We start from the raw sequence: 25,632 nt of genomic DNA, 5'->3' as shown, positions 1-25,632 counted from the left end.
AAGGTTCTAGCACATGGAAGCATTTTAGAACCTACCTCACATGTGCTGAAAATAGGCGCCACTTTCACATGTGCAAACACTTTGAATTTCCCTCTCTTTTTCACTTTGTAAACCGGCCTCCTAGTGCTATTTAAGGAGTGCCCTGGCTCTTAGTTTTGCAAGATTAATACATGAGTGAATTGCTGCCAAAATTGTGCCAATATCACTCTTTGCCCAAAACCTCCTAGGTTAAGCTCTTAATCTTCCTAAACCGTCCCTTTCCAAGAAGAGTTGGCCTCACCACTCTCAGATCCTACTTCTCATGCACCTTTAAGGTCACCATCACTCTTAGGAGGACCTTGTTCCATCTTCAAACCACGAAGCTTCCGCAATTCATCTACAAAACCAAAACTAGGAAGGCACAAATCCATCATTTGGTATCTAGAGCCATGGTCTTCAAGAGCTAAGTGCCTTATTTCGTTTTAATTTTTGTGTTCATCTTGTTTCCGTGTTGTTCTTCAATTTTCCATATTGTCTTGCTGTTTTTGACATTTTAATTTGATTTAGGTGTTGTTTGGAGAAATCCAATCGGTGCATTGTGTTCAAATTGTTCTTGAGCTTCTAATTTTCACATTTGTGTAGGAATCCATATAGAATTGTGTTGTTGTTCTGTTTTTAGTTTAGTTGAGTCTTATTTGCAATTCTAATCGGTTCATATTGTGTGTCTTGAGTCATTTTAATTTTTTAATCCAATTGTGTTTTGTCTAGTCATGTTTCTCCTAAAATTGTCATCAATTCCATGTAGTTCTGTTTTTGATAATTTTGGTTTCTTGATTTGATTTGAGTCCAGATTTATATTTTGTGTTTGTTGATCCTTTGGGGCATTTTTATTTTTAGTTTGAGTTCATATTTCTGTGTTAGATCCATACAAATTCATATACATCCATTCCATTGTGTTTTTGAAGTTTCTTCAATCTGTTTTTAATTCTAGAATTAGGATTACTTTGTTTTTCAATTTTGTGCTGGCTATTTTTTTTGTTATGAAATTAAAATACGTTGAAGAAAAATTATGAAAATTCGGATCTATACAGTTTGATGTATTAGAAAATCAAGAAAAAAAAGAATCAGATCAAAAGACAAAATAGAAAAAAATGATAAATCAAACAAAAACAGTGTGCATTCTGGCGCCAAAAGAAACAGTAATTGGACAAGAATTTTGAAACATTTATCACAATTATTTGGTGCATAATTTTGGTGTGATTTCAGCGCCATAAGTTTTCTAGGACCTTGAATTATTTGTGGTTCAATTTTCAGAATCAGATTTCAAATAGCCAGCTCAGCATAAATTTTATAAGTCACGTTTTTTGGACCTAAAATTTCCAGTAGTACTGTTTTGGTTTTTCTAATCAATTCTAATGCCAATCTCTAGGTTCAATTTGTGTGCTACCTTTTGTTGCTTTTCCAATATTATTCAATACTCCTTCTAGTGGTATCTTATAAATCAAATCCATTTGTTGTTGTCCTAATTTTAAATTTGAATTGTTCTGTGCTTTCATTTCTTGACCTCTAAATTGTTGGTGGACAAAATTCAAATTGGTGCTTGATTAAGTGGAATTAATGTTGTGGTGAGTTCAATCCTACTTAGTAGGTACTATTTTGAAGATTTTAATTGGCTAACCATAAGAGGTTAAGGTAAGGAGCTGCAGCAAATACAAATACAAATACATACATTTTGTAGAACACAACAAGGAAGATCAATCACAAGACAATGAGTGCATAGTTTAGGAAATTTGAATTTTATTTTGTGTAATTCAATTTTATTTTTTTTGTATTTCCTTTGAGTTGTAATTACATTTAACTTTGATTAATTAGTGGATTAATTACGTATAGACGGTGAGTGTGTCTTCAATGGCTCCAAGTGTCTAGAAGCCTCACCTTAGGAATCGTCTAGCTTAAAGCTTTTTAGTTAGCAATCTTTAAGTACTTGTTTTGTATTGTTAATTGCTTTGTATTGTTTTCTTTGCATAAAATTGTGTTTACATTCTACTTGTGACTCACGTGGTTTACTTAGAAAAAGGTGTGAGACAAGTTTTGAGGGATAGTTTTTGGCAAGGAAAGACTTGGTACTTAAGAAGTCCTAGTGACTCACCTCTCTTTCCTGGAAAGTTACCTTCACTACTATCTTTATCTTTTTTGAGGTAAAATACTTAGGACACAAGTCTTTAACCATGTTTTCTCCATCTCGCAATTCTAATGAAAGTGACATGACAACTTTTAAAAACCTTTTGGAAAAAGTTGCCCAAGATGTCCAAGCACTTTCATTTAGACAATTGCATCATGAGGTTCCCTTAATATCTTTAATATATAATTATTCATATATAAGACTAACATTGGATCAAGGATCCACCACACTAGATTGAACACTAGACAATCTAGTGAACGAAATATAGAATATGTAAAGATAAGAAAGAATAATGTATTTTACACTATCTTCCAAAAGTCAATCAATGTTATAACCGGTAGAACATATGACATCAAACTTGAGACCATTTCAACCATGTTAAATTTTAGATAATGTTTTTTTTTTGTGATTTTATCTTTAAACCAAACCATGCAAGTCTTGTTATACTCCATCATCATTCATTTTTTTCAGTTGTCTCAGGTTTTTTTGGCTAATCTCATGTGTTATTAAGTATATTTATTGTACTTGCAACACTTTTTAATGAGATTTGGTTATCATATTTATAGATCATGTTGTGCCAAGATTTGGTGTGAAATCCTACAAAGTTAGCTTTCAATATGTACATTGAGTAAAACTTAATAGTTTCTTTTATAATGTAACTTTCAATTGTGAAAGCTTTTGGATTATATTGATTCTACACACACTTTTCAAAATCTTCACATAACAATTAATTGAATACATGCATCTTAAGTAGACTGGTCAACAAAATTTAATTTCTCTTATCGGATAAACAAGTAAAGTCACCATGACATGAAAAAATGATAGAGAAAAAAAACATATATAATTGACACGAGATGACATTCAACTTCTAAGTGTTAATGACTACTTTTAATTGAATTGAAGAATGAACACAAGTGAGTTCTAGTATGTCACTTTGTGTAAGATTTCATGAATAGTACAAGTAGTAATTATTACATAAAGGTGTGACAATCATCAAGCTTTAAGCCAAAGCTTCAAGTCCTACATAGACACAAAGTTTTTAACATTTAAAGAGTATCCTTACGGGTACCATCACACACTTTAGACATGACAAAAATTTATTTTCTCCTTTTTGGACAAAGTGTAACTTGTGCAAGCAAATATGTGCATTTACCTACCTCCCTTAGTGTCAAATTCTCTCGTATCTTTATTTCAATCGAATCAAAATGAGAATTTACATCATTCTTTATTTTCCATTTATTTTTAAGAGCAATTAAACTATTACATACATTTTGTTCTATATGCACTGTATTTATACAATATCTATCTTTTAACTTGCGCCAATACAAAAGATCAAAGAAAGTGAACTTCTTATTTCACATGTCTGACACAAGATTTGACTTCTTTTTCCATTTTCCAAAGACATTTTGCATGTTCTTTACCTTTTTATAAATTTAATTAGTCAATGAAATTGGCATATTGTCATTCTCTTGATGTCCATAAAAGGTTTTTCTCAACATGTAGTATGAATGATAACTTTTAAAAATCTTCAACGTTGAACGTATATTGTTTCAATTGTTGATATATAATGTCTTTTTCACGTACATATCATAATTTATGATCATTTGACAAATTATCATACATAGAAAAGTTATTGATAATACATGATAACATGCATTTGAAAAGATTCATTGTCAAACTCATCAAAGACTCCAACTCCCTCATTCACAACATCTTTAAATTTTCAATCAATGGACTTCGTAACCATTTTTCATTTTTCGATTGTTATGTATTAAAGATCACCATAGACAACATCATGTATTTTTCACTTTATACAGAACCTAAAAGGTAAGTTGTAAATAACAAGCAAAGCAAAAGTAAACCATGTACTGTGATTAGTACTAAAATTACCAAATAGATTCATTCCATTTGTATCTAGACAAAGCTTAAAATTTAGTGACTCTTCAAAATTAGGAAAACTTATAATCAATGTTCTTCTACTGCATAGAATTAATTGAAAGACATAATAGTTTATCACATTTCGTCTTATTTGCATATCATCTTAAGCTTTTAATATTACCTGGGTATCCAAACAAAAGATTAATCCCTTGAAATGATTAGAAGATACCACAATCTTCATAAGGGTACATCATTTGTCATCTCATCACAACTACTGTTTTGATTTTTGTCCTTCACCTTGTAACATTTGTGACATTTTTTCAACCATTCAAACTCTTTTCTATATGATATGCAATAATTAGAACATGTGTGTATCTTTTTATATGTCATACTCATCAAAGAAAATACCTTCTTTGACTCATAATTATGATTAGGTAATTTATTTTTTTAGAAGTATGTATTTCAACAACTGAAGCAACTATGTGAAACTTTATTAGTCTACCTATTAATTTCCTTCAAATTGATCAACCTTAACATCGCTAAAACCTATGTCAAATTAGTTGAACCGAGATACAATGAAGTTTCTGCATCCCTGAACATATTCTCATATACATGCATTTGAAATGAAATAATGCTCCAACATCACAAATTGTGTCTTTGAGTTGTTCGTCCACGGTTGAATCAACGAACTCCTTAGCTTGACACATAATTGAAAAATATAATTTCAAATAAAACATCACATAGAAGATGTTCGTTAATTTTTGTAACAAGTAGTCACCTCATATTCAAACAATTTACACAAGGTCACATATAATGCAAGCATTATCTTGCACAAATTGTATAAACTCTTATACTCCTTTCTTATAGTCATCATTCAATCCATCTTTATTTCATGCATGTAATTATCATTTTTTAATCAAAGTTGTGACTCTATTCAAATGAGGAAGTTGTGTTATATTGCACAAAATTTTGGCAACATTTAACATTTAAGTGACATGAAATGAAAGAAGTGAAACAAAACCAACCATAATGATATATGCAACCAAATATCAACACAAAATACAATCGACCAAATTTTATGAAGTATATGAAATGTAAACTATAATATATGTACTAAGGAACTATTAAAAAATTATTATTTTTCTTAAGTTGTTCAATTAGGCAATTAAAGATTCAATAAATTGACTATAAGTACACCTTCTTTTTATTTTTATATAAAATAAATCGTACAAACATTTTAATTGGAGGTAATAATTAATCTTTGTATTGAATTTTAAATGAAAAACTAAGATTCACTTAATATAATATAATATAAAAGAAATTTCATTAAAATAATACTTAATTATGAAACTAGGTTTACTCCTTTAACAAATCAATCATTACAAACAATTATATTAGAAACATGGTTATCAAACTTGCTATTTAGAAAATTGAAAATGCAAACATGAGAAAACCTAAAAAAAACTTCTATGTTATCATAATTATTGAGTTCCTTTCATTTTGTAAAAGTGTTTTACTATGCAGTCTTTTTTTATTATCAATTTATTTCAATATATCGTTTTATTTTTATTTATCTATTAAAAAAGTTATTTTTTAAAAAATTGTCAATAACTAAAAAATTAATATCATAATTTAAATTATTCATTTTAAATATTATATTATAATTTATATATCCAAACATATTTACTATGAATTTTAATAATAATACAAGGGAATGCAACTAGTAACATATTCTTTTTCATGTGATTGCGCTCTAACTTGTGGAATTCAACAAAAGGATCATCTTGCCTGGTCATCCGGGTCTATCTTGGATAATACAAATTTTAATATCGAACTTAAGAGTTTATGATATTATGAAACTCTTTCGTATTTACATAGACTATTGAGTTTGATAATTTTTCCAAGATTTTGGCAAAATAAAAAGTAAAATACAAAAATCCCAAAAATAAAACAATGTAATTTGTCAAGAGTCGGACATCCCTGAACCCAGTACCAATGTGTTAAGAAAAACTAATCAATACAATTCAAATATATATGAAAACTTTACAAAAACATGTTATCGAAGTTCAACAGACCTTTTGTTTGGTTTTGATTGTGTGCTTAAATAACTGAGTGTAAAACTTAATTTTATGTGTATTAAATAATGTCAAAAACAATGGATTCAGTCTAACCCAACAGACACAAGTTGTGTGGTTGAAAAATTGCAAGTGCTACTTAAAATTTGTTTTGTCTAATAGACGCAAGTGTTGTGCACATGCATCGTCTGATAAACTTTAGCTCGAACAATTGCAAGAGAGCATACTTAGTCAAATAAACTTTTATTTGAATAGATGATAAGTATATTTCATTTGATAGATGCAAGCCTTAAATATTTTATAGTACATGTTAAACTTTAATAAATGTTTATTTTATGCTTGCAAGGATTATACGCTTCTCTATTTATTCAATAAGATCTCGCAATGTCTTATCAACATCAAGATATATTGAAGAATGTGTTGAGAGTTGTTTCATGCAAACAACTTTTCTGGAAAAGGAAAGATGTTAGTGGTTTGAAGTCAATAAACTATTTCAGGCCTTGCACTCCGCACAAAAGATGAAGAGAAGCAACATGTCCAAGCTTGTGAAGCTTTGCCATGTTTTAAAGGTGTTGCCAAAAAACCACACACATTCAATGGTAAGTCAAGAGTATTTAATCCGTCTTGAAGCTATAAAGCAGGTTTAGATGCAAGAAGAAGTAGTAGCCAAATAAGACCCTCACATTGACTACAAATGATGTTCAATAACTTTTTTACTCTCAAGCTCTCTATAAGGAAGGTTAACAAAAGTTTTGCTACAAGAATAAGCACAAGATCTTAAGCTTCTTAGCCTTCTAATTGTGAGGAAGAACGCGATAATGCTTGTCTTGTAAAACAACCTAAAATAGTGAATCTATCTTGTATTTGTCATGAGATGTAACTTCTATTTTAGTGATCAATCCAATGATTTTTTTATCACTTTCTTTGTAAGCTTTTTGGTTTCAACAAGGAGCGGATATTATCCATAACATACTTAGTCTTAGACATGAGTGACACGTTTCAAAAAATACTCCATGAATTGGTCAAGAGTGATTAAGTTCCAAATAATACATAGGATTTTAGCTACAAGTGGACGCAGTCAAAATAATACTATGTGTCTATAACCAAAAGTTATTGTTGTCTATTTTTATCAGGGGTGACCGAGGTTAAATAATACTCATTTGTATTTACACATCGTTAGTCTATTTAGAGCAACTCAATATTAAGAATTAGAAGTGGTCTCTATGAAGAGATAAATATGTATAAAAACTCATTGTAAATCTCTTTCATCCTTTTATCTCTAGAGCCTGCATGTTATTAATTTTCATCTAACTTTATAAGAAGAGATTTTATCAAATTAAAATTCCGAAAAGTTGTTAAAGAGATCTTCTGTATAATTAAGTTGTATCTCAAACATTATTATTACTAAAACAAAAAAAAAACATCTTTCACAATTGAAATCTTTGAAAATGTGTTCATCGACTTATTAACATATATTGATTTATGAAAATTTTAAAAGGTTGAAAATATAAAAATTTAATCATTCTTTACATCATAATATTAAGACACGATTAAAAGAAATTTTAAAAATTAACACATTTTTTATATATAGAACAGAGGAGATCACATTTGTACAAAGAGACTGACACTGTAAGTAAAATGGGAGAGAGAGAAAAAGAATATAGTGAGAGAATAAGTGGGAAGAGAGAGGCTTTGTATTATTTTTCTATGTAAAACCAATTACACCAACAGTGCCATGCATAGTTATATTTATATATGGGTGTGAGTACAGTGGTTGGTATAACAGAGTAACAGAAGCTGTTACAGAGACTAAGTAACATCCCCCCGTAAACTAATGGTGGGATTAGAGACAACCATTAGTTTAGCCATAAACTTGTGAAAGGAAGACCCAGTGAGAGGCTTGGTGAGAATGTCAACAAGTTGTAGATGGCTTGGAACATGAGAGAGTTGAAGTTGATGTTGTTGAAGGGAGTCGCACACAAAGTGTAGATCAAGGTCAAAGTGTTTGGTCTTGGAATGCATAATGGGGTTAGCAGCAAGAAGAACAACTCCAAAGTTGTCACTAGAAATATTTGGTGCTGGAAAAGAGATGCTCAGTTCTTGAATCAGATTGGAAACCCATTTGATCTCTGCAAGGGCAGCGACAATGCTTCGATATTCGGCTTCAGTTGTACTGCGGAAGACTGTCTTTTGCTTATTGGAAGACTAGGCAACAGGATTGGATCCGAAGAACACAGTATAACCAGAGATGGACTTACGATCATCTGGATCAGACCCCCAGTCAGCATCGACAAAGGCGACAATGGTGAGATGAGGTGAAGGCTGCAGAAGAAGACCATGAGACCATGTTCCAGCTAGGTATCACAGAATGCGGTTTATAGCTTTCCAATGGTGAAGTTGAGGATTATGAAGATACTGGCAGACTTTGTTGACACTGTAGGATAACTCAGGTCTGGTGATTAGGATGTATTACAGTGAACCTGTTGGGAAAAACGGGTAATTTCCCCACTAAAACAAAACCCTAACAAAGCTACCCGACAAATAATATTGAATAAACAGAGCGGAATAATAAAAGAGATAAAGAGGAAAAAACACACCAGAAAATTGTTAACGGAGTTCGGCCAATTTAGCCTAATCTCCGAGCACAGCAAAAACAGCTCACTTTTGCTATTATGGGAGAAGATATTACAAATTGGGATATATAACAGTGAAGGAGGAGAGTTTAATTTATAACCCTCAAACATCCTTCCCAAACAATGAACCCACCGATGTGGGACTTGGGATTAAGCCAAAATCAACAAATCTCCACCTTGGCTTAATTTCAAGTCCCACCTAATACAAATCTTCTCAAAACATTACAAAAACAAACTTTGCAGTGCTTCAAATTTGCGCCTCCGGGCGCCAACTTCAAATGTGCAAGATATTAACCAAGTCTAAACAATGTTCAAACTTGGCCCTTGTAACCAACTTGGTGAGCATATCTGTAGGATTCTCCGTAGTGTGAATCTTCTGGAGAACAATCTCATCTTCTTCGAGAATCTCATGCACAAAGTGATAACGAACATCAATGTGCTTCGTCCGTGCATGAAAGACTTGATTCTTTGCTAAATGAATAGCACTCTGACTGTCAGAATATAACTCAAGTTGTTTCTGACCAACTCCCAAGTCTTTAAGTAACCCATGAAGCCAAATTGCTTCCTTCACAGCCTCTGTAATCGTCATATACTATGCCTCTGTCGTAGACAAAGCCACCGTAGACTGCAAGGTAAACTTCCAACTAACTGGCGCTTTTGCTAAAGTGAACAAATAGCCAGTTGTAGACCGTCGCTTATCCAAATCACCTGCATTATCAGAATCACAATATCCAACTATGCATTGACCAAGTGATTCATCTTGCTCAAATGTCAATCCAACATCTAAGGTATTTTGGAGGTACCGTAGAATCCATCTCACAACTTGCCAATGTCCCTTGCCCAGATTATGCATGTACCTGCTAACAACACTCACAGCCTGTGAAATATCTGGTCTTGTACACACCATTGCATACATCAAGCTTCCAACTGCATTTGCATATGGGACTTTCGCCATATATTCTCGTTCTTCATTAGTCGTTGGAGATAAACGACTACTCAATTTCAAATGAGGAGCAAGTGGGGTACTTACAGGTTTTGTATCTTCGTGTATACCAAAACGTTGTAGTACCTTCTGCAAATACTGCTTCTGTGACAGCCAAAGTTTTCCCCTCTCCTTGTCCCTGTTTATCTCCATGTCGAGAATCTTCTTGGCTTCCCCCAAATCCTTCATCTCGAACTCTTTACTCAACTGAGCCTTTAACCTGTCAATCTCAACTTGGCTCTTTGCTGCAATCAGCATATCATCAACATATAAGAGTAAGTAAATGTAGGAACCATCTTCAAGTCTGCGTAAATACACACAGTGATCATATTTGCTTCTCTTGTACTTTTGATCCTTCATGAACTTATCAAATCGTTTGTACCACTGTCTCGGAGATTGTTTCAGTCCGTACAACGATTTGCTAAGTTTACAAACCCAGTCTTCTTTACCATCAACCTTGTATCCTTCTGGTTGAGTCATATAGATTTCCTCCTTCAAATCACCGTGTAGGAACGCGGTCTTTACATCAAGTTGAGCAAGCTCCAAATTCAACTGTGCTACCAAGGCCAACAAAATTCAAATGGAGGAATGTTTAACAAATGGAGAAAATACCTCATTATAATAAATTCCCTCCCTCTGAGCAAAGCCTTTAGCAACCAACCTTGCCTTGTAGCGAACATCTTCTTTATTAGGAAATCCTTCTTTCTTTGCAAATACCCATTTGCACCCAATTGCCTTCTTACCTTTTGGTAATTGTGCCAGCTTCCACGTCTTGTTCTTCTTCAAAGACTGCATCTCCTCTTCCATCGCACCTGCCCAATTACCACTCTCTGAACTCAAAATGGCTTATGGGTAAGTGGATGGAATGTCATCAACAACTGGAAGTGCATAGGCAACCATAGGCAACTCAAAATACTAATATGTGACATCTATGTAGGCCAAACCATTTGCGGCGAAATGGCGTGTGAATCCCATTCGCCATTATGACCTCATGGAGGAGTTGTGGTCTAATGATAGAGCCACGGGAAGTCGGGTCAGGAAAGCCCGTGACATCAATTCACCTCCTGACATGAGCAATTTCAGTATCAACCTTAGGGAAAATAATATGGATTATATCCCAAGCAACCGAACTATGAGGAGGCAGATGACTATGTCCCACGATCACATGCTCCTCACTTCCAATCTAGTGACACTCCTTCAGACACCCCGTCAAACACTCATTCTATGTCGTCTGTTGGCTCTGCGGGCACATCCTCATCTCGAGGATCAAAGAGAAAAGGTCCTACTATGGATGACATTGATGAACATTTCGCAATGTTGAATACTAATCTTCAACAATGTGTGTCATCAATGAAGGATGGAAATGAAAATGCCTCTCAGTTGGTGAATATTGCTCGTGCACAGGCAACGGCAGCTCAAGATATAGCTGTCGAAATTAGACGAAGAAATGACCTATATGTTGAGCATGTACACCACCATCGACGCCATGCCTCATACCAATACTCAGAGTCTGATATTTGGGCAATGCTCGTGGAGCTTAACATTCAGGATGAACACGTCATGGATCAAAGCTACGAGTTTTTATGTGACCATCCCGGAAGAGTTAAGCAACTATTTGGGATGCCATATGAGCGTTGCATGACAAAGTTCTTTGGATTTATGACCAGGCGTTGATTTCATATCTTTGCGTCGGCGTTACCTTTAATTATTGGACATGTAATATTTGACTGTGTTTGTTTATTATTGGACATGTAATATTTTGCTTTGTGAACTTGTACTATTGTGTTTGAAAAGACCTACCATTATGTTTATGATATTATGTTAACTTCTGTTTAGTTATTTATTGTAGTAATTGCATTATACATGACATCATTATCCTAGAAACGTAACAGAACCCATAAGGGTAAATCTCCAGCAGAAGATGTTGTCGTTCCTCCTCAGCCAGCAACGAGGATTGAACAAGTTCTTGATTATTCAAGATACTTTAGTACAAGACGTCAAATGGTGGTGTTTGAAAAAAAGTTTCACGCAAGACTAATATTACCACCAAAAGTTATGCATACTCCATTTTTTGCTGCTCCAGGATTTGAATTCCAAAATGTTTTGAATTGGCAAGGTTTACAACCTTTCCTTAGAATTAATCTTCTGTATTATGAGGACTTCGTAAGAGTATTTTATACAAATGTAAAGATCACACTTGTTGGTCACCTTGCCATTGAGATTTGCGGAAGGATGATACATATTAAAGAAATGGATTGGATGACCATTGCTCATCTCAAGTATGACAGTGTTAAGTTAACCCCTGGGACGATCCCTGAGGAACTGAATTTTGATCGAGTACTGGCATTATCGTCCATGATTCGTGAAGATGTTGAAGGTGAAAATCTCAGAAATGTCGGTAGTTTGAAAATGAATGACCGACTGTTGCATTACACTTGGGTGCATATCTTGTGCCCTCGTGGAAGCAACTTCGCACAACTACTAAATGAAGATATTTTGATGTTGTGGTTAATAAAAAATAATGTAGTCATTAATTGACCTCATTACATCATGCAGCACATTATCAAATGTCGGGATAACAACATGCCTCTCCCGTATGCAAACTTGATAACGAGCATTTTGCAGGTGTATGGTTTCGACTTGTCGAATGAACAACCAATAATGCTAGGATGGAATCATTACTTTGGGAAAAAGAGTATGACAAAATTAAATATGTTCCAGTTCAATGGCGTATGACAACTTGGTAGGCCTCACCAATCAAACGAAGAAGATAATGAAGAGGATCAATTGCACAACATGTTGAAGGTGGTCAACCTGATCCGGCAATCCCCAATCAAACTAAATTGCTAACCCAAATTTTGTCCAGGATACAAAACATGAATACTCACATTGACAGGGTTGATCAAAGGATGGACCGAATTGAGGATACTCTGAATGACATTCGACGTTATTGTCATTGTTATTTTTATTTATAACTTTCATGTTGAACATTAATAAATTGTTATTGTTATTGTTATTTTTGACGTTGAACATTGACAAATTGTTATTTAATATTAAGGTTTACGCTACTTTTCATGCTACTTATTTACATAATCATATTGTTTTTTAATGTAACTTTTTTAACATGTTATTTATATTATGCATAAATCATATTTGGGTTCCATTACCTAATACGGAACTTCGACAACATTGGTTAAGTGCCCTTCAATGTCTGCGTATCAGAACACATCGTCATCTAGTTGTACTGGTTGCAGTGTGCAAAAACGTGGTACTTTTAACCATGCTACTGGGAGCACAAGTGCCTTCGTTGCTCTTATTTGTGATTGTGGACAGTTTGTTGTTTTGAGAATAACAACAGAAAAAAAATGCTGGAAATTTTTTTTGGGGTTGTCCCAACTACAAGGTAAAATTTATTCAATTAGGTTTGATACAAACTTAACAATGTTATTTTAAACTTATTCATTGTTCAATTTTATTCTTTTCTTGAAAACAGATTAGAAGTGACATGGTTCTAGGCTGTAATTTTTTCAAATGGTACATTGAAGACGTTGTCGATGAAAAAGATGCAATTATTATCATAGAACGGAATAAGATATGTGTTTTAGAAAACCGTTTGAAGGTCTCCACGTGAAGGATTAAAATTTTATTACTGGGGATGTCTTTTCTTCTTCTAATTAACATTATTATGTTCTTCATCTTTACATAATTTCTAAATTACAAACAAATTAAAATGTCTTTAATTATATCGTTTTCCGATCAAATGTAATGACTTTATATTATATATTTTGACAACTAGTTAATATTCATGTTTTGTTCTAAATATCTATTTTCTTTTTAAAATATATTCATTTTGTTATTCATAATAATGGAAATCTTTATTAAAATTAATTTTATATATTTATATATATACAACATAACATAATTTAAAGAATCATAAATAATATTAAAATTATGTAAATAAATTAACTTAAGTAAAAAATAATTTTCAATTAATAAAATTATAATTCATTATTTCTTTCAATTTAACATTTTTTTTATTTATAACTAAAATATGAAAAAAAATTAATCATTATTTATTCTTCTTTTATATACAAGGGTAAATTTGTAATCTTACAAATTTTACTATTCAAAATAATTTATAATATTGTTACAACCATCGCATCATTCACCAATTTCAATAAATTTTCCTCACACATCCACTCTAACATACCCCAATCCAAACAACCTCAACTTTCTTCACACTTCCACTCCCCCACAACCTCAACTTTCCACTCCCCCACAACCTCTAATCCAAACAAAGCCTAAGAGTGAAAGAAGGTATTTTCTTTGATGGGTATGACAAATAAAAAGATACACACATGTTCTAATTATTACATATCATATAGAAAAGAGTTTGAATGGTTGAAAAAATGTCCTAAGTGTGGGTTATCATGTTACAAGGTGAAGGACAAAAATCAAAACAGTAGTAGTGATGAGATGACAAATGATGTACCCCTATGAAGATTGTGGTATCTTCCAATCATTTTAAGGGGTTAATCATTTGTTTGGATACCCAAGTAATGTTAAAAGCTTTAGATGACATGCAAATAAGATGAAATGTGATAAATTGTTTTGTCTTTCAATTATATCTATGCAGTAGAAGAACATTGATTATGAGTTTTTCAAAATTTTGAAAAGAGTCACTAAATTTTAAGCTTTGCCTAGATTCAAATGGAATGAATCTATTTGGTAAATTTAGTACCAATCATAGTACATGGTTTGTTTTTGCTTTGCTTGTTATTAATACCTTACCTTCTAGGTTGTGTATGAAGCGAAAAATACATGATGTTTTCTATGATGATCTTTAATACATAACAATCGAAAAAGGAAAAATGGTTATCGAAGTCCATTGATTGAAAATTTAAAGATGTCCTGGATGAGGGAGTTGGAGTCTTTGATGAGCTTGACAATGAATCTTTCCAAATACATGTTATCATGTATTATCAATTACTTTTCTATATATGATAATTTTTCAAATGATCATAAATCATGACATGTACATGAAAAAGACATTATATATCAACAATTGAAACAAGTAAGTAAGACAATATACACTCAACATCGAAGACTTTTAAAAGTTATCAGTCATACTACAACTTGAGAAAAACTTTTTATTTACATCAAGAGAATGACAATACGCCCATTTCACCACTAATTTTCAAATTTATAAAAAGGTAAAGAACATGCAAAAATGTCTTTGGAAAATTGAAAAAGAAGTCAAATATTCTATAAGACATGTGAAAGAAGAAGTTCACTTTCTTTGATCTTTTGTATTGGCACAAGTTAAAAGTTAGACATTGTATAAATGCAGTGCATGTAGAAAAAAAATGTATGTAATAGCTTAATTGTTCTTAACAATAAATGGAAAGTAAAGAATGATGTAAATGGTCATTTTGAGTTGATTGAAATAAAGATACGAGAGAATATGACACTAAGGAAGGTAGGTAAATGCACATATTTTGCATGCACATGTTACACTTTGACCAAAAAGGAGAAAATAAGTTTTTGTCATGTCTAAAGTGTGTGATGGTACCCCTAAGGATACTCTTTAAATGTTAAAAAATTTATGTCTATGTAGGACTTAAAGCTAGTTGACTTAAAGTCTGACGATTGTCGCACCTTTATGTAATAATTACTACTTGTGACTATTCATGAAATCTTACACAAAAATGGCACACTAGAACTCACTTGTCTTCATTCTTCAATTCTATTTAAAGTAAAGTCATTGACACTTAGAAGTTGAATGTTATCTTGTGTCAGTTATATGTTTTTTTTTTCACTATCCTTTTTTTATGTCATGGTGAATTTGTTTATCTGATAAGAGAAATTAAATTTTGTTGACTAATCTACTTAAGATGGATGTATCCAATTAAATGTTATGTGAAGATTTTGAAATTTTGAAAAGTGTGTTTATATAATCCAAAAGCTTCCACAGTTGAACGTTACATTATAAAAGAAACTATTAAGTTTTACTCAGTGTACATATAGAAAGCTAATTTTGTAAAATTTCCCACCAAATATTGGCACAACATGATCTATAAATATGGTAACCAAATCCCATTACAAAGTGTTGCAAGTACAATAAATATACTAAATAAGACACGAGGTTAGCAAAAGAACCCAAGACAACTGCAAAAATAAATGATGATGGAGCATAACAAGACTTGCATGACTTGGTTTAAAGATAAAATCACGAAAAAGTCAACAACATCTAAAATTTAACATGGTTGAAATGGTCTCAAGTTTGATGTCATATGTTCTATCAGTTTTAACATTGATTAGTTTTTAAAAGATAGTGTAAAATATATTATTCTTTTTCATCTTTACATTTTCTATATTTTGTTCACTAGATTGTCTAGTGTGTTGGATCCTTGATCCAATGTTAGTCTTATATATGAATAATTATATATTAAAGATATTAATGGCACCTAATGTTACTATTGTGCCAAATTAAAGAGATCAAATGCTATTAAATTATGTTTGATAGTTAGGTATCTAAAATTTGATGGGACCTTTAATGTATGTTCATTAAGGGGTAATTCTACTTTGTAATGGGTAAATAGAAATATCAAAGGAAGATTTCATCTGTTTATAAATCGGTTAGGTTTCCAAATCACAGTACATTGTTTACTATGATATCTCATCATCAATAAGAGATGGCGGAAATTTTTAAAGGTTTTTTCAGCATAGTACATGTTAGATGTGGAAGGCAAACCATTCTGCTCTCTCATCTTCATGAATTCAAATATGCTTTCGCATTTAGGTATAATGATTAACGTGATTATATAATTGATAGTTTTTTCATCAAAAGTTTTAAGTTTGCTTCTAACAATAGGTATCAAAGCTTGGATTATAATCTTGCATGCCATATCCCTATAGAACCCTTTTAATATAACCTTTTTGAGATAATCCAAGAATACATCGAGAAGAGCTCGACATATTTATGTGCCCATTGAAAAAGATGAATTACCAATATCTTTCATCCCAAAATTCTTAGCTAAAAATATCATGTTTCATGCAATAAATTTATATCATTGCTGACAAGAAAATCATCAACATACAAAATAAAAAATATACGTACTCCCAAAAGACTTATGGTATATACCGTCATTAACTAAATTCACTTCAAAACAACACGAGGAAATCACATTGTGAAACTTGAAATACTACTATTGAGATGCTTGCTTAAGCCCATAGATGAATTTATTATATTTGCAAATCAAATCATTTGAATCTTTTGCAATAAAGTTATCTGGTTGCACTATGTAAATTGTCTCATCGATGTTACCATTGAGAAACACTATCTTTACACCAATCTGATATAACACAAGATCGAAATGTGTCATTAATACCATTATTGTCCAAAAGGAGTCTTCAAAAGAAATTGAAGAAAAATTTTCTCTATAGTCAATGTTCTTTTTTGTGTAAATATTTTTGCAAAAACATGAGCCTTGAACATTTTCTATCACCTTTCGAATCCCTCTTGATCTTAAATATCCATTTGCAACCAATAGGTTTCGCTCCTTTTAGAAATGAAACAAGATCCCACACATCGTTGTCCCTCATGGACCTAATTTTTTCCTTCATGGCACCAATTCACTTTTGAGAATTTGAACTTTCCATAGCTTGACAAAAGTTAACATGATCGTCTTTCGTCAATCCAATTTCGACCTCATGTGATTAGAGATATACAACATAGTCATTTGTTATTGCATTCTCATTTCTCTAGTGGATTTCCTTAATGACAGAGGTTCTTGAGGAGTAAGAGTTGATTCTTCTGAAACAACTTCTTGCATAGAATGTTCTGCATTGTCTTGATTTGTTGTGTCTTGAATAAAGTTTAAAAAATGACCTTGAATAATGCCAATAACACATGTGGGAATATCAACATATTCCTCTCAAAGAAAAATTCTTTAATTATATCTCCCTTTCCCAAAGAACCGAGCATTTCCTGATTCAAAAATCGACTTAGGTACATATAAAACTTGTACCCCTAGATCTAGATCTAACAAAATAACAACTTATTGTTCTTAAGTCTAATTTCTTTTCATTTGGCCAATAAGGCCTTCCTCAATTGGACAATCCCAAACATACAAGTGTTTTAAACTTGACTTTTTGTCTGTCCAAAGTTCACAAGGATTTTTTTGAGTTGCTTTTGTCGGTACCCTATTAAGGATCTAGGCTGCAATTTTAAGCACTTTTCCCCAAACTGATTTTGGAAAAATAGAAGGACTAATCATACTTCTTATCATGCCTTCAAGCGTTTTGTTTCACCTTTCAACAACATCATTCAAAGTGGGTGAACTCGACATAGTATACTGTGGGATGATACCACGTTCCTCTAGAAATTTAGAAAATGATCACAAAATTTGCTCACCTAAAGTGTCATATCTACCGCAATAATCACAACCACGGTCAAATCTAACAAAAAAAACTATTCTGTTGCGTTGGTTCTCAACTTCAGCCTTATAATTCTTGAACACATCTTAGTGACTTTTCCTTCTTATGAATGAGATAAATATAGTCATATCTTGAACATTATAAAGTATTGTTGACCATAATAACCAAATTTATCCAGAGCAAAAATAGAAATAAGTTTCGTCTAAAAACGGTACAAATGTTCTTTTATTCAATAAAGTTTAAAGATGGTAACAAAGTTACAGTAATAGTGTGCTGCATCATAATTCATCAAATAAAGTTCCCCTACTAGCTATGAGCTTAAAAGTTATTGTTCTGCTTTTCTCAAATACCATTAAAAAGACCTTTCCTATCATTGCCATGTCACTGCTATAGGACTTCTAACAGCATATTTACCTGATACCCAAGTAATTGATCCAAAAGATGAACTTCCACTAACTGTTGTATTCTCATTTGAAACAAAACTCACCTTATAACTCAGTTTCTCACCAGTTTTTCTGAAACTAATATTCGTTGGTTCAACCCTGACAGATACTCCCTTTGGTTCTTCCACTTTCACTGCGTAAGAAATTTTTGGGTTCCCTACATTTGTAACTATCCTCTTGTATCTCACACTAGCATTTAGAGCACTAGTACCAAATAGCACAGCAAATGAGGGGTAGTTCAAGTCACCAGCCCGAAGAGCTGATTTTTTGGCGCATTTAAAATTACCTTTTGACAATAAAGCAATCTGGGAGGATGTGTATTTCAGGCTGCACAAGTAATTTAAGTAATCTTTGGTGGTGATGTCATAGACTAATCCTGGATCAGAAGCTCTTTCAGGGTTAACATGGCCTGAACCAAATGCAAAGGGGTCTGCAAATGCTGAATTTTTTGAACCATAATCAGCAATTGCAGAACCTTTGTTGTTTGATATAGAAGCAGTAGTCATCAGAGCAGATTTGATGGCTGCAGGTGACCAACCCTTGTGCACAGATTTGATCAATGCTGCTATACCACTAACATGAGGACAGGACATTGAGGTACCTGAGACTATGTTATATAGTGCACTTCTTTTGTCGCTCTTGAGCATGCTTGGACTCGTTGTGGGAGGCCAAGCAGCCAAGATGTTCACACCAGGTGCAGTAACATCTGGCTTGATCACATCTCCTCCTACTGCACTTGGTCCTCTGGAAGAAAATGCTGCCATAACCGGTGCAGGGTCTCCATATGCTGTCCCTAGGAAGGAAATTGAAGCTGTTGGTGCTTTTTCTGAGTGAATGTAGCTTCTAATTATTTTACTTGCTGAGGCCCCTAAAGATGTGCCTGGCAAAACATGAGGGTCAGCGAAAAGTTCTTCTCCCTGGTTTTCTGAGTTGAGTAGTATCATTCCTGCTCCACCTGCCATCTTCACTTCTTCTCCCTTTCCAGTTCTACTGTTTATTCCACGTTCGCAGGCAACTATTTTTCCTTTGACAAACTTTGGATCAAGTGAACCTTTGGTGCAATACTGTGCTGTCCTTTGTGCTTTTGAGGAATTTCCATATACAAGAGGCAATTGGTTTGTTTGCTTGCCCTTGTACAATGATGACCCTTTAAAAAACTTTCCATTTCCAAGCTTCACTTGAGTTGGAAAGCTCCTGTCAGTGTAGCTAGCAGCAACAGTCATGATCCACGGGGCAACATTTCCAACAGTGGAACTAGAGGGGCCTGAATTGCCGGCTGAGCAAGAAACAAAAACACCTTTTTGTGTTGCTCCAAATGAGGCTATGGCAATGCTATCGTTGTAATAAGGTTTGGCAATGCCACCTAATGAGAGTGATAACACATCAACACCATCAGCAACAGCTTTATCAATAGCTGCTAATATGTCAGAGTTAGCACAGCCTAAACGCCAACATACTTTATAAGCAGCTATTCTTGAGGTATACCTCATTCCAGTGGCTGAACCACTGGCCAAGCCGAAAAAGCTGGCATTATTCACCGTGTTTCCAGCTGCAGTTGAGGCTGTGTGTGATCCATGTCCTTGAGCATCTCTAGCAGAACGATAGTCCAGTGTTTCATTGATTCTTCCTGCAAATTTTTCATACCCTTGTAGAAAGACTCTTGCACCAACAAGCTTCTTGTTACAACTTGAGGCAGAGAAATTGGTGCCTGCTTCACAAGCTCCTTTCCACCGAGAAGGTACTTTGGACAAACCCGTGTCTTGGAAACTGACATGTTCAGGCCATATTCCTGTATCAAGGACTCCTATGATCACATCTGAAGCCAAGTTAGAAGCACTCCAAAGTCCTTTTCCCTCCTGTAGGCCAAGAAAATGTGGGCTGTACGTTGTGTGAAGGGTTAATAGTTCGTCAGGTATGGCTGCAACGAAGCCATCCACTTGGTTCAAGTACTCAAGCTGCTTATTTGAAAGTTGAGCAGCAAAACCAAAAAGGCTGGTTTCATAAACATAAAGGAGTTGAGGGGCTCTCTCTTCTTCTTCCAACGAAGCTTCAGAGATGAAATCAATGACTGATTTGAACCAAGGTTTTATGTTATCTTGGGAATGGACCGAGGCTTCGATCTTGGTCTTGTCCATGTGTACTATGTATGTCTGCTTCTCCATTACAGCTACTGATTTTACCACCATAAAGGCCAGGAAGAGTAGGAGTGCCCTGAAGATCATGTTGCCTACACAAAAGTGACACAAGACAAAAAAGAATGAACACTTTATATAATATTTTATCTAACAAACAAGAGTAGTATACCATATTCAAACTTCTATGAACTCTTTATTCCTTATTGCATATTTTTTTGTTTGGCCTTTACAGACATGATTCTTAGCAATTGAAACATATTTCCTAGTCTAGAAACATTGATAACTTTCAGTAAAAATTTCCCTGATTGTGTAAATCATACTTTATAAGTATACTATGCAAGGAACATTGTAAACCATACTACTCAAGTAAATGATACATAGCTAATTAGTGTTTACTCAAAAACTAGAGGCTATCAATAAATAGTGACATAGAGAATACAGGTAGAGGGCCAAACCTATGCTGTATTTAACACAAGAACACTAGAGAAAAAGATATGGGGAGTGAACAATGCCAGTAGCTGCTAACACTGAATCTTTAATAAGCACAAGAAGAAGCCAGTTCTGAAAAAGTGAAAAGCATTAAAATGTTGTGTTCATTGAATTGCAGTTCTGCAATGGCAATGAGTTTACCTTTTGTATTCTTATCTTCTACTTCACGACTGCACCATTTAAGTTCTTATATACTTATTGTGATGGGCAACAGGTCCAATCATGGGCCATTGTATATTAAATGGTACAAGTATTTTTCTACATTCTGTTGTAAGTTATATTATTGACCATGATGGTTGTTTCCACTTTTAATTTTTTCATTATTTTATCCTCTTATGAGAATCTTTTTAATTTCAAATTTACATTTATAATTATGACATCATTTCTTAATTATAGAATATTGTGGTATCTTAGAGACAGTTCTAACAATGTTCATGTGGGCCAAAAACAATCTTATTTTACTTAAGTCAAATAGTAAGCTCTGCAATTGGAAATGGCTCTACCCCATCATTGTCTTGCCAAGAGAGGATGTTGACACAATAAACACCAGTTAATTAAGTTCTAGCTAACAATTTACATTATGTTGACTAACCAGATACACCTCAGATTGCAACAATGAGTAATATTCATAAAAAATTTCATCTCTTATTGTCAAGAAAGAAAGAAATAATATAATTAATTAAATAAAATGTATCATTTACATAATAACTATATATAATAACAATAACAAACATACTAATAAATTAAACAGAAAAAACAAAAATGGAAAACATGGTTATATATAATATCTAGAATACCTAAACACTAAATAACTAATTATATATAATACTTAATTATATTTTATTCTAATATCCCAAATTAGAGAATGACTATAGATGATTCTCAACTTGTCAATGAAACAATCGAAGGTGGTAATAAGAATAGTCTTTATGAATATATCAGTTATTTGATATTTAGTTCTGACATGAATAAAAGTCAGGAGTTTCTTTTCAACAAGTTCATAAATTAAGTAACAATAAATATTTATATGTTTGGACATCTCTTTGGTAAGAGAAAAGGGATTAGAAACAATGTGCATGACAAATCTGTTGTCGTAAAAGAGTATAGGTGTGTATCTATTGAAACATCAAAATGTTTGAGTAATCTTTGTAGCCAAATTACTTCACTAGCCACTAAAGATAAAACACGGTATTTTGATTCTACTGAATACTTGGACATAGTAGTTTGTTTTACATATTTTCAAGCAATTAAAGAATCACTAAGAAAAAACACAAAAAATAGTGGTTGATTTTCTTGTGTTTAAACAACTTCCCTAGTATGCATCAACATATGTTGAAAGATGAAGTTTGTTCTTGGTCGTAAGAAAGAGACCTTGACTTGAAGTGAAATTCAGGTACTATAATAAGTGACGAACTGCAACTAAATGTGTGGTTAATAGATTTTGTATGTACCGATTAAACTTGTGAACAACAAAAAAGTAATGTTTGGTCTGGAAATAAATAAGTACACAAGTCTTCTAATAATATTCTATACAAAGAGGGATCTTAATAGGGTCATCATCATTGAAGCTAAGTTTAAATTGAGATCCATAGGTCATTAAGGATAAAAAGTAATAGAAATTTGATTGATAAAAGTTTTGTACTCATAGTCAGAAAAATAAGTTTTCTTCAAAATTTCCAATGCATACTTGATGAGAATCAACTAAAGGTGGCTTTTTATAATGAAGAACAAGATCATTCGCCTTCACATTTAAAGTTTTTCTTGTTAATCTTTTCAAAAGATAAAGCCCAAGCCCAAGCCCAAGCCCAAGAAGGCCAAAGCCCACAAAAGCCCAAAGACCATCCCATGAAGGGCAAGGCCAAGTTTTAAATAAATATTGTTTAGAAAGGTGCTTAGAGGGAAACATTAGAAACCTCTATTGTTAAAGCATCTTTTAGTCTTTAGTTAAGAGTCTTAGGGGGGGTGTGTTAGTAGATAGGTGTAGGAGTAAATAAGGAGGTGCCAAAGTGAGAGAAAGGATCACACCTTCCTCATGCTTTGTTTTAGGCGCAAATTCTAGAAGCTTTTTGGGAGGGAGTTTTTTGAATTTGTGTAGCTTACATTTCAGCACCTTAGGCTATAAATAGAGGTGCTCTCTTTGTAAAATTCAGATTGGAATTAATCTAAGAAAACTCTACTCAAATTTTGAGTGACCTTTGGAGAGCTTTTGGAGCCTTCTTCTCTAGTCTTATCTTGATGGATCAATGGAGTCCTCAAGTGGCGGCATCACTCTCATCTAGGAGCATTCCACACTTCTAGTGGCGAGATCATCCATCCTCCTTCCATCTTCATGAGCATTCTCTTCTCCTTCCTTTCTTCTTCTTCAATTGTTCATGTTGCTTTGTGTTCTTGAGTTTTTCAGTTTCGGTTTTTCTATTTTCCAGCACTATGTTCTGTTTTGTTCTTAATTCTGTTTGGTTCATATGAATTGTTGTTTAATTCTGTTCGGACATTCCAGCTTTCATTCCCTTTGTTGATTCAATTTGACAATATTTGGTTCATCCAAATGAGTTTGGGATTTGGTACTAGTTTTTGGTGAGTTCTTGTCTTAGAACAATGATCCAACTCTAAGAAAAGTGCCTCTATATTTTCCAGCTCAAGGTGATTCCTAAGAATGTCAAGAATCTTGTTCTATGTGGCTAGTGGAATCACATCAATACTTCCCCTCAGAAAATAACAATACCAATGTTTAATTGTGCTACCTCAATCCCTAAGAAATATTTGAGTTTGCTAAGATCTTTGGTCTGAAAGTGTTGATAAGGTGTTGTTTTACTTATAAGATGTCATGGTGATCACTGCTTGTAAGAACAATGTCATCAACATATACTACGAGATAGATGCACCCAATACTCAAGTGACGATAAAAACTAAATGATCCACTTCACTATGAGTCATACCAAATTGTTGAACAACTTTGCTAATTTTCTAAACAAAGCCCTATGAGACTGCTTGAGGCCATAAGGATTTGCGGAGACGACATACCAATCCAGAAGATTCCCTCCTGAGCAACAAAGTCGGGAGGTTGCTCCATATAAATTTCTTCCTGCAAATCCTCATTAAAAAAGATATTTTTGACATACAGTTGATACAAAAGCCATTGTTGAAGAGCAGTCATGGCACGAATAAGTGAACTGAGGCCGTCTTTGCTATTGGAAAAAAAGTATCACTATATAAACCAAAAATTTGGGTACAACCCTTAGCCACAATGCGAGCTTTGAGACAATCAATAGTACCATTAAAACCAACTTTTATAGCAAAAATCCACCTGCAACCAACAACAAATTTCTCAGAAGGTAAAGGAACAAGGTCTCGAGTTCCATTATTTTGAAGCACACTCATTTCATCAATCATGACCTGACGCCAACCAAGATGAGCTAAGGCTTCACCTACAGACTTTGGAATTGACACAGAAAAATATATGAAAGGCAGGCATAAAAATGTTGAGATAGTCGATGCTAGCTTAAAGCATTATAATGTGGGGAGGGATTACGGGTATAATGCATACCTTTACGGAAGGCAATGAAAATATTAGGTTTAACTATCGAAGCCGGAAGGGACGGGAGATCTGACAATATAAAAGAGTCATCATGTGGACGATGGAAGACTGACAACGATTGTAAACTTGGAAAGGTGGTGGAGGAGGAGAATCTTCAAGTATACTAGACATAACATAAGGATCAAAGACAACTGGAATATGTATTTGTTCATATGGAGACACATGTGGAGAAGATAAAGACTTACAATAAAAGAAGACTCAGTGAAGGTGACATCTGCAAAAATGAAATAATGATTAAGAGAGGGTGAAAAAATGTATATCCCTTTTTAGATCTGTTAAACCCTAAGAAAACACATTTGTGTGACCTAGCAGATAATTTATCAAGACCAGGACAAAAATTGTGAACAAAGCATGTATACCAAAAAAGTTTATGTGGTAAGGGATATAGAGGTTCATGAGGAATTAAAATAGAATGATAAATTTTATTCTCTAAAGCCAAAGATGTCATACGATTAATTAGATAACATGCACTAAGAAGTTGACTTTAAGTCTAACTCAACCTTATTAAACCAACTTATAAGGTGAGATTTGCACTCACTTATATACTATGAAATGTCCTTATCTCTAGTCGACGTTAGATCTCCAACACACTTCTTTACGCCGAGACCCCTAACTCGTGCGTGAGATTATATATTTATGGGTGATCCGATAGTGGGTGACACGATAGACCTAACAAACTCTTGCTATGATAGACTATAAATGACTCTAATACCATATTAAGAATGAAGAAAATAAATATAGGATTATGGGTGTTTATTTATAGATGAAAATAATAACAAAATCAATAACAGAATAATATAAA

At 33.3% G+C, this 25,632-nt stretch overlaps 1 protein-coding gene across 1 annotated transcript; it reads right to left on the bottom strand.

The window, feature by feature from the left end:
* Positions 1-18,364: 18,364 nt before the first annotated feature.
* LOC137819265 (subtilisin-like protease SBT1.1) lies at positions 18,365-21,396 on the bottom strand. Its single transcript, XM_068623059.1, has 2 exons — positions 21,202-21,396; positions 18,365-20,838 (listed from the first exon to the last, which is right to left on the bottom strand). Exon 2 carries the CDS (start codon positions 20,831-20,833, stop codon positions 18,539-18,541), a length of 2,295 nt encoding a protein of 764 aa, XP_068479160.1. The 5' UTR covers positions 20,834-20,838; positions 21,202-21,396; the 3' UTR covers positions 18,365-18,538.
* Between the last annotated feature and the right edge of the window lie 4,236 nt (positions 21,397-25,632).

Source organism: Phaseolus vulgaris, chromosome 10 (genome assembly GCF_000499845.2).
Source record: "Phaseolus vulgaris cultivar G19833 chromosome 10, P. vulgaris v2.0, whole genome shotgun sequence".
In the NCBI taxonomy this organism is placed as follows: Eukaryota; Viridiplantae; Streptophyta; class Magnoliopsida; order Fabales; family Fabaceae; genus Phaseolus; species Phaseolus vulgaris.
The sequence above is the reverse complement of the archived record's forward strand: the minus strand, read 5'-3'. Positions and strand labels throughout refer to the sequence as shown.